Source organism: Tuber melanosporum, assembly GCF_000151645.1.
Source record: "Tuber melanosporum whole genome shotgun sequence assembly, scaffold_229, strain Mel28".
Classification (NCBI taxonomy): Eukaryota; Fungi; Ascomycota; class Pezizomycetes; order Pezizales; family Tuberaceae; genus Tuber; species Tuber melanosporum.
The window spans coordinates 8,119-18,898 of NW_003298896.1; the positions used below are offsets into that span (position 1 = coordinate 8,119).

A 10,780-nucleotide genomic window follows, 5' to 3' on the forward strand; every position below is an offset into this window, starting at 1 on the left:
CTGTGGTCACCAGAAAGAGCGCCATCTTGCAAAAACACCTTGAGAAACGGCCTCCCTAGCTCCAAATGTGTCACGATCAATTTTGGTATTTTTAGAACCAGTAATGGGACAAGTTAGACCTTGTGATGCAGACATCGATGGTCTTGAAATGGGCATAAGTAAATGAGTTATTGAAAGTACCCAGCTGCTCCTTTTGTGGTTTGGTATTGGTGGGGGGATATTTGGATTTTGGGTTACATTACAAGAAAACAGAGAGCTGTTGGGATAGACTGCATATTTCCTTTATTGAGTATGTGGTCCAGATTACATTGAAAGTGAACAAAAGTGATGGTATAAGATGTGGTTGAGTAGCAAGGTGGAAAGACGCATAAATCTGGAGTGACTCTAGTCGTCACAAGTGCCCGTGAGTCTACATAGGTAGTAATTTTTGGATTTATGTTTGGAAGGAGCATTTGCGAGACAGAATAGTTCATGGTAGTGTATTTTAGATTGTTTTTTTTATAGGATGTGGGGGAGACTAGTCATATGCCAGTATTGGCGGTACTATTATAAATAAAATTAGATTGAATTCTAAGTACTTTTCCTACTTATTACTTTAACAAAGATAAAACACCTTTACACTCTTTATCATTATCACGACCTTTATTGCTATTACGACGAGAATAACTCTATACAAGGTAGAGTTAGAGAAAGCTTATGATAAGCCTAACAGATAGAAGACATAAGTCTTGTACTATCAGTAACATAGGCATAGGCCTAAGAGCTATCATATAGCTGAAAAAGAAGAAAGAAGAAGTGAAGTATCATTTCCTGTCGCCAAGAACTAACTATCCGAATAAGGATTATTACATATAATCATGTCTTGGTTGTGGCTTTGCAGCCACATCCCCCTGGCTGCTCGCTTGCTCGCAACCTGGGGTACTCTTCCAGAGTGCCTGCCAGCTCAACATGACTTTACAGCTCAACACAACTTGTGGCTCAACACAAATCTTTGTGGCTCAACAGAACTTTTTTGTGGCTAAACAGAACTTTTTTGTGGCTCAACTAAACTTCACAATTCCACCACAGATACAAATTATTCTAATTTATACTTATTTTCCCCAATCTAATCAGTTTTTTAATACATATAACAATTTATTTTGATATTTTCTTCTTATAGGCTAAAACCTTTTGCCTATTTTTAACCTTTAATTTCATCTCATCAAGTAGAGGTTTGCACTCCTCATGCTCTAACCACTTCTTTGCATTCCGAGCTTTTTGCAGCTGTTTCTCTGCTTTTTCAATTTCTGCATCCTCTCAGCTTTTTGCCATCTGACGAGCTTGTGATGGATAAATGACTCCACCCTTTTATACCTGCCATCGACTCTGTCCCTGCTGTCTTACAGATCTTGCATATTCTGCTGCTCTAGTATGCTCCATGTGCTCCATTGCCAGTGCACCTGACTGTGCTTGTACCAATCTACCTTGCAAAACTAATTTCAATTCTTTCTGAAATGTTGGTGACAAGTCTTGAGCATCAAGTTGTAATTCCTCTCCCATGTGCTTCAAGCTTCGGATAGTAACAGGAATAGTTGTGGATGATATTCGTGGAGGTGTAATGGGTTACTGGAGAAGTGAAACTGCTTCACGTAACTTGGATATCACAATACTTGGATTGAATGGGATAAGTCCAGTTGCCTTAAAGGCAGATTTAATTGTGGAAGGTTTGAAGGTTTGTTGTTGGATAGAATCTATTGTCTAGAAATTCTATCTTGTCAAACTCTCCACAGCCAGTACGGGTTGCAGCTTCTACTGCTTCACCATAATAATGTTTATATGGCTGAAAAACTGTAACATCAAGGGGTTGGAGAAGATGACTGGTATGAGGGTGTAGGCAGAAGACAATAATCTTATGGCTATCACAGTAATCGAGGAACTGCTTAGTGCAATGCGAGCCAAATCCATCCAAAAGTAATAGCCGATAGTTGGCTACTTTTCGTTGCAGAGAAAAGTAGTTGAAATACTCCAGCTACTGTAGTGACAATTTATCATTGCTGTATCCAGTCTCTGAGGTTCCTATAAGATTATCATCTGGTATACTGGTTGTTGTATACTAGTGCTCCTGATGTATAACTCCTGGAATAATGATCATCAGGGGAAGAACTACTCCATCGCCACTGATAGTCTCACAAACGGATATCTGCTTACAGTTTGTGGAGCTTCTAAGGTATGACTGTCATGATGGGTCCCACGTAATTATCCACTGGTCCCAGCCTATACCAATTCAGAAGCCTGTTTCATCAAAATTGTAGCAGTCTTGGTCCTCAATACTCTACTTCTTGCGGATAGTGTGATATTTCTGGAACCAATCTTTGATCTCATCAGATTGATGAGCATTTTTTCTGTTGATATCAAGAGTACATTGTTTTCGAATCGAATACTCTGGATAATGGATCATGAAGCATCTAGTCCAGTGGTCTCCAACGGTAGGAAATGAACCATGACCTGTATAGGAATACTGCAAAATAGCATTTGCGCAACCAGAAACCATTGGGAGGCGCACACTTGTTCCTATTGTGTCCAAGCGGTCTAGGTATTGACACACTGCCAGTTCTTGGTCTTCAGACAGTTTCCTGTTGGTTGCTTCTCTATCCTGTTTTGATGGAACTCCATGCCACCAGGCTCGAAGTCTGGATTCTGGAATTTCATACTGGCAGGCAAGTGCTGCAAGATTCGGTTTCTCATGCTCTATACCTTCAAGAGAGACAATTGCAGCTCGAATTCGGATCTCGTTATCTTCGTAAGGCTCCACCCATTAACTAGGAAGCATAATAGTAGCTGGTAGTGGTGCCATGATGGTGATTATATCGGGGAAATTGGTATCGAGAGGATAGGCTCTAGGTGACTTTGAACAGATTGGCAGTAATTGTAGAAAGAATATATTTGGAAGATTGTTTGAAAATCAAATTGATAAGTACTGGACAATTGTAGCAGTCAAGCTTTAACTTTAATACATCTATATATAAAATAGAATACTGTATACAATGGGTTTTAAATAGAATTGTAAGAAATGGAGATTCATTGAAGTTCAATGATAAAGATCAATAAGAATATAAGATCCCATTGAGCAATAGAGCTCCATTATACTTCAAAGTCATATTCAGCTATAATATTGCACTGTGCTACCTCAATAGCTTGAACTGCAATAATATGTTAAGCTCTAAACAAATGATAATCTACTAGTATAATGCTACCTATTGATACTATGTGAAAGTTATGTTGACTAATAAAGTTTCTTTATACTGTCATTCACCTTGAGCCACAAACAAATTTTAAACCACAAAAAAGTTCTGTTTAGCCACAAAAAAGTTCTGTTGAGCCACAAAGATTTGTGTTGAGCTACAAGTTGTGTTGAGCTGTAAAGTCATGTTGAGCTGCTAGGCACTCTGGAAGAGTGCCCCAGGTTGTGAGCAAGCAAGCAGCCGGGGAGTTGTGGCTGCAAAGCCACAGCCGTGGCATGATTAGCCTGGTTCTCAAATCCAACTGTATTGGCCCCAACTGCCTCCCTTATTGACAAAATGATCAGTTTCATCTGCAGGTCATGTCTGCATGAGCAGTCATAGATGTAACCTTTCTTGGTTACCAACTGTAAACCTCTATAACTCCTGATTCAACGGATAAATACCCTATGGATAATTTCCTACTAATTTGCAGGGAGCATTTTTAACCAGATTCGCAGATAATCTCTTGGTTGACAACTCCTAGTTATCCTAAGTAACAGAGTTTTAGTTGTTATTCAGTATTATGAATCATTACCGCAACTACGACACATTCCAGGACCTAATTATAACACTCCACGAAGTTTATTGGCTTCTTTAGTAGTGTCCATCGGAGTCCTAGACACTTCTAATTATGGTAAGGTGGATAAGAATATGTTAAAACTTCGTAGAGATCCTCTAACATTTAATATTACATTTTTGTGCAGAAATGTCCTGTTACGTACTGCCCATAATAAAGATATTTCATCTTTAATACCTTGTAAGTTTCTGAGTAGTTGACAGGCCTACTCCATGCTACTTCTCAGACCTAGCTGAGGGTCTCTTCTCATATATCCTGTGAACAGAATCCAGTTGGTTGGACAGTAGTGACATATACGGTGTTATTCTGGTACCTTCAATTTTGTAGCATTATAGTCACAGGACGCAACTAAGATAGATATATATGATGATATGCAGGCCCTGTAAGGGGGCCAGAGGGGGGTGTTGGAGACCAGAGATTCCAATTCCAAGTGGGATTACCATACTTAGAATAGTTCCTGTATATTGGATCCTGGTTGCCCTAACAATCTCTCAATTTTGTCATTGGAAAACCTGGCCTTAATACTTAAATATTACTCTCAAGAATTTTAATTATTTAAATTCATTTTTAGGTACTACCTAAAATATGTTTTCTATGCCTCATGTTCAAGTTCCTCCAAAACCCTTTACTCCTACTCTCGCTCCTGCCCTCTCTACCTAGTATTTGTATGTATTAATGCTTACTGATAAAGGTTAAGCTTTAGGAGGTCCAACTCGAATTCAAACATCCCAAGTTCAAGGTCACCTATTGTAACCACTCTGAGGTTTTAGAAATCAAAATTAAAGAATAAATTGGAGCTCAATTGGTGGAACTCTGGAGGATCAGACTAGTAGAGGTCAAATCTAGTGGATTTGCTCTTATCTAGGAGTTAAATCAATATCTGGATGCACTAGGTCTTGGCATATGTATGCCAAGATCTGCAAAAAGACTCTGGATGTGTCTACCATAAAGTCTCTAGTAACATAGAAGAATAGTACCACAGTCACAGCAAGCAGTACAAGGGGATGGAAGGAAGTAGTACAATACTATTATAATAGCTTCTCCCATGATCGCATCTCTGCTTCCAACTCCCTATTGTAATATCACCTCTATCCTTTACAGCCCTCCAAACCTTCCTCAAGAATCAATATGTGGGTAAAAGGAACCTGCCACAGTGAACGTAAGCAGTTTAATTAAATAAATGTACATAGGTAGTTGAGATAATAATAAGATAAAATAACGATCAATCAAGAAAACATTGAGCAATGGTGATCATTGATGAAGAAGAAGCAATGCTTCGAGTGAAATACTATCCGAGATGACTGGGTCCCAATTATTGCCCTACAAGAAATAGCAGAATGGTCCTTCAGAAAGATAGCTGCTAAATTGGAGGAAAAAGCTGGCCTCAAAGTACACCATAGTACTTGTACTTATATCTATCACCGCAATCAGGAAACAAGTAGTCCTTCCAACTACCAGCACACAGGAGGATTTTCAATCTTCTAAGAGTCTAATCTAGATAATCTGAAGTCTTTTATTAAAGAAAATAAAAAAAATAGAAGACTATTTAGGGAAGATATTTAAGAAGTAAAGAGATTGCCGTCCTCATCTTGGACAATCAGGAAGGCAGCTAAGAGTATTAATTCAAATAAAAGAAAATCTCACAAGAAATAAGTTTTCTAATAAAAATTTATGTTTTTACAAAGCTAAAATATATTTTAGATAGGGTTTGTGCCCTAAAAATATACTAATTAGATTTGGTTGATATATGAGAAAAAGAGCTTGGAAATTGAGAGAGTGGTCTAGAATCATATATCCAGATAAAACTTCTTTCTCTACAGCTGGATTTGGACAGAGAGGATGGGTGATAAGAGAGCCTTCTGAGGAGTATGATCAGGATTGTCTGTATGAGGTTTGGAAGTTAGGAAGAGATACTGTTATAATATGGGGAGCCTTTTGTAGAAATTTGAGGTCAAAGTTGGTAGTAGTGCCAGGAAAGGTTAAAGTAGATTCTTGTGAGTATACTAAGTATATACTGGATCCAGTTTTAATTTCTTTCTGGCATGAGTGTTGTGAGAGATTTGTTGGACAAAGGTTGTTGAAGATAGTGTACCAGAGCATCAAAAGTAAGTTCTATCTTTCTTCATATATCTTATAATTATTTTATTTTCTGTCTTATTATTATAGAACTACTTACTTAAGAATATAATATAACTACTAATTTAATTACAGATTTTCTATAAAGTATAGAAAGAAAAATGAGGTAGATATATTGCCTTGACCACCACAGTCTCCAAATCCGAACTTGATTGAGAATATCTGGGAAGATATGGAGACTTACTTGGGGAAAAGGTACAGAAGAGTTGCAAGTAGAGAAGAGCTGATCAGAGCTGTGGAGGAAGCTTGGGAAGCTATTCCTAATGGAAGGTTTATGGATCTTTGCAGGAGTATGCCAAAAAGGATCAGAGAGGTTATCAGAAGAAAAGAGCACGAAACTCATTATTGATTTAGGATTTTCTTTTTATTTTACTTCAAGAGAATAATGAGGACTATTTTATTTTATCTCCTTTACTTATTTTATTTATTAAATGTTGTTGTGGAATGACATAGTACTATACATTGTCGAGAATGTTGATGTATGGCGATTTGTGTTGTATGAGTGTCGCATTACTTTTTTCCACCCCCTGTACTGTAGATATGGCAAAGTTGAAAGGGAAATATCGCTCAGCGGGAAATAGTGGACGAAAGAAGGAAAAATTAATTGCCGGCGACAAGTACAGTTCCGGAATTTTATTGTCTCTTGTGTCCTTTTTTTCCCACCACAGCCTGTATAAATATAACATTCGCCACCAGCAATGTCAACGAATTCATGAAGGGTAATTGGCGCGCAAGACCGCGAATGTCCGCGCGGTTCATCATGAGTCCGTCCTGGTCTCGAAGGGTCCTCACACGACTAGAATAATCGCGCACAAAAAAGAACACAGAATTAGGATCGACAGCATGGAGTTTGCTTTGCATAACTGAATTAACAATAATATAAATATTATCATGTATCATATGCCTTAACACTGAATTACCTGTGCGATTCCCATCTGCTCATTGCTTCTTTTTACCACGATGTTATTCAATATTGCTGATTAGGATCCGTGATTGCCCCATTTCGTTCTCATCCGCCTTCTAACCATTGCATTACCTTGTTTGAGTGATTAGTTCACACAATTGTAGTTTTTCAAGGACATGAGGGGAAAGTCATGTCAAGTGGGGGGAGGGGGTTGTGGGGGAATGACAAAGAAGGGATAGGATAGTCACGGCAAAGCCGGTGGTGATGACGAAGGGGGAGGTGGGTGGGCATCGGGGTATATTGATCTCCAACGAACCAGAAACTATGATGGTGACGAATATTGTGTTGTGTCCGGCATGATCGATCGACGTGTGATCATAACACATCACTCGCTTACAAGATCCCTGATACCAGGTCTATCGGATGGGCCGGTGGATGCACAGTACAGTACCGCTTTCACTCGTCACCTTTTGTCACTCTCAAGCACGAGCCCCCGTTGTTGCATAATATGGGCACGAGAGGTGGCACCTTAGTGATCAGTTATTTTAAATTCTTAGAAACTGATGGTTCACCAGCTCTCAGATCACGAGAACTATCAATGGAATCTTCCCAGATAGGAAAGACATCTAAAAGTCTATTGCAATATCACACCACAAAGCGTGCTAGTTGTGCTGGCCGTAAATCCTCTCTCCGACCTTCTTCTCCTCTTTTGCGTCTCCGCTTTTGAGCCTACTCGCTCTCCTCTCATCAGCAACTTTGCACGCAATTTCCATGACCTTCTTAGCCTTCTCCACCGCCGCCGACGAGTTTTCTGCAATCAACCTCAATCAGCCTCTCCCTTCCCGCTTTCCCGTGATTCACACGAGAGTACTCACGATAATGACAAACAATCCTATTTCCAGAAATCCTCACTCCGCTCTCCTCTATGGCCTCCTCCCAAATCCCATCGTCAACCCCCCGCCCCTCCAAATCCAACCAAAGGATGTTCGTATCTACCGGCAGTCTAAACCCACCTCCCAACGCCATCCACTTCTCCGCCAAAGCCTTTGCGAACGCGTTCGCCTGGCACAGCTTCCCCCCAAAGAACACCTCCTCCACCCCAACCCGTGCCATGGCAGTGAGTACCCCAGCTTGTCGAATCCCCCCACCAATAGCCTTACGCATATGTCTCACGTTCGCGATCGTGCGCTCGTCACCAGCGATGCAACTCCCGACCGGTGCGCCGAGGGACTTGGAAAAGCAGACGGACACGGAATCCACGTGCTTCGAGTACTCCCCCAACAACTCCACCGACGGTTCCGAGAGTGAGCATGCGTTCCACAACCTCGCTCCGTCGAGGTGCACCTTTACCCCCTCTCCTCTTGCCCACTCCCCGATCCTGCGAACTTCCTCCACCGGCATGACCACGCCGTTGATGGTGTTCTCTAGTGAGATCACGCGCGTCGGGGCGAAATGTATATCGCTGCTCAAAATCACGTGCTTCTGCACATCCTCCAATGTAAGATATTTCCCGTTCGACGGGGCCACGGGCACGGTGACTGCCTGCGAAAGACCTGCGACGCCACCGGCTTCGAAGAGCTGGATGTGTGAGTGGGAGTCCAGGAGTATGCTATGAGGGGGTTGGGCGAGCAGTGCGCGTAGGGCAAGTTGGTTCCCCATTGTCCCCGAGAGAACGAAAAGTGCCGAGGGCTTGCCTAGGAGGGATGCGATACGGGATTGGAGGGACTGGGTGGTTGTGCATTCGCCATAGACATCGTCTCCTAGGTTTATGGATTCAAGGGCTGCTAGCATGGGCCTGGAGGGTGTTGTGAGGGTGTCGCCTGGTGGGTCATCTTGTTAGACTTTGGGAAGCATTCAAGGTGAAAATGGGGAAAGAAAGAGAGGAGAATACTCCTGAAGTCAAACTCCGCTGGTGAGCGATCCCATGCGCTGGTAATGGCCCCCGAAGGACGGTTGGATGTAGCCTGCTTCATCGATATATTCCTATGCCTGCACGCGTAACCGCCAATTCCACAGCTTGTGCGAAGTATCGTTCGAGTAATCATCTAGCAGACCTTCGCCCTCATATCATACGGTCCCACTCTCTTCAATCGGGAGGGGAAACGCGGGGTGAGCATGGATTAGGGCAACCCCGGGAGCTAGGCTACAAGATATCCGAACAGCGCTATCGGGTAGGGATGCCCTTTAGATAGCCCTGGTTGCCAACACTTGTATCATAATTTATCATACTAAGAAAGAAAAAATTATAATAGCTAGAATTGGGGTGTCTTGGTTAAAATTGAAATGCGCTCGGGGAAATGCAAAAAAAAAAAAAGGAAAGGAAAGGAAAGTCATTGTGTTACCGTAGTCTAAGTGAGATTTTGAGACAAGTGTTTTGTCTACTCGGTGGTTACTGTAGTATCGTAGAAACAGGTATATTGTCAATTGCAGACATATGATAGCACAGTAGGAGAAAATCGAAAACAAAGAGAAAAAATACCTAATTTTCTTTGGGCCCAACAGACCAGAGGAAAATGACAAAATCATGATATCACTCGATATCATGACAGCCATGGGGTAAAGTAGTGCAGAGACCAATGGTATAAATTATATAAAGTAAAGGAGGCTGCAACATGAATATGTTGGAAAAGCAACCTGTTATCATACTTACTAAGAGCATATTATGACAACCGCTCCACTTTAGATAGTGTATATAGGAACTATTAACGGTGCCTTTGGCATACCGTAATTTAAGCTATTTGCTATCTCAAAATTAATTACAATTTCGGATAGCGAATAGCTTAAACAGTAGTATATCAAATACACTCTGAACTCCAAGCAAGTTCTCGCACGAGGTGAAATAAAGAGAAAAACTCTGGTCAATCGATATATGCACAAGACCAGAGCTTAATGGTGGTATCGTATGTAGTTTGAGCCACGGCACAAAGATCTGATACAAAGCGCTAACAAAAGAGAAAAGCGTTACGGTTCTGTCCAATGCCCTGCAATTCCATGACATTTTTTACTCCTCTGATATGTTATTTTTAGGCTATCATATCTACCAAGCTAGGACCTTGACTTTACATGTAATAGCTTCAAGTCTCTGGTTTAGGTAATGGTACCGGCTCGCTACAGGCGCCGTGGAGAGTACTTTTCAGATGTACTGCCGTGGATTGCCATAATGAGTCTATCCGGACTTCAATCCTACAGCCCCACTAGTATGGAACCAACCATACATTCTCACCAAAAATAGGAAAGGTATTATATCATAGACAGAAAAGAAAGGCATCACTAGTAGACACTAAAAATAGAGGAAAGGACTATAACAACAAATACTAATCTCCTCACCCCCCCCCCCCCCCCACCCCCGTGGAGTAAAAAAATTTCCTGGGCAAGCCTTTTCCTTTTTTGAAAGGGCCCAGGGAACTCTTCAACATTTACAGAGGGCCACCTGAGCATTTCTGGGCCCCCTGAGAAAAAGATAACTGGGCCGAAGAACGATGCCACCCCAAAAAGTGGATACCAACGATATATCCCCCCCACGTTCCCTTTGGGCCCGGGGGATTCCACCGGATGCAGTAATTCTTTGCTTGGTATAGCTGTGTAGGGGAGGGGACCCCCCTTTCTGAAAAAAAAAAGGGATTTTTGTGTTCCCCCACTTTTTACATTAAAAGGGTGATGTCTACCGGTGGGATGCGAGAAAGCAACCTCCTCCGGGTTGAATGGGGGTATGCCATATAGAGACCAACAAAGGGGTAAATTTTAGTTTAGAAGGACCCAGCTCACAGTTGTCGCAATGGGGCTGCGCTTGGGGAAACCCAATTTTCACCCCAAGGACCGGACTCCTACCGGATGATAAAAGTGTTGTCCGGGAAGCGTTATATGCAAAGAGTGGGTTATAAATGAAAGGCGGCATGGAAAGAT

At 41.7% G+C, this 10,780-nt stretch overlaps 1 protein-coding gene; it reads left to right on the forward strand.

Moving 5' to 3' along the window:
* Positions 1–7,611: 7,611 nt before the first annotated feature.
* GSTUM_00000880001 (uncharacterized protein) lies at positions 7,612–8,492 on the forward strand (the record flags this gene model as incomplete). XM_002838144.2 has 1 exon in its annotated part: positions 7,612–8,492. The coding sequence occupies exon 1, from the start codon at positions 7,803–7,805 to the stop codon at positions 8,490–8,492; it is 690 nt and encodes a 229-aa protein (XP_002838190.1). The 5' UTR covers positions 7,612–7,802.
* Between the last annotated feature and the right edge of the window lie 2,288 nt (positions 8,493–10,780).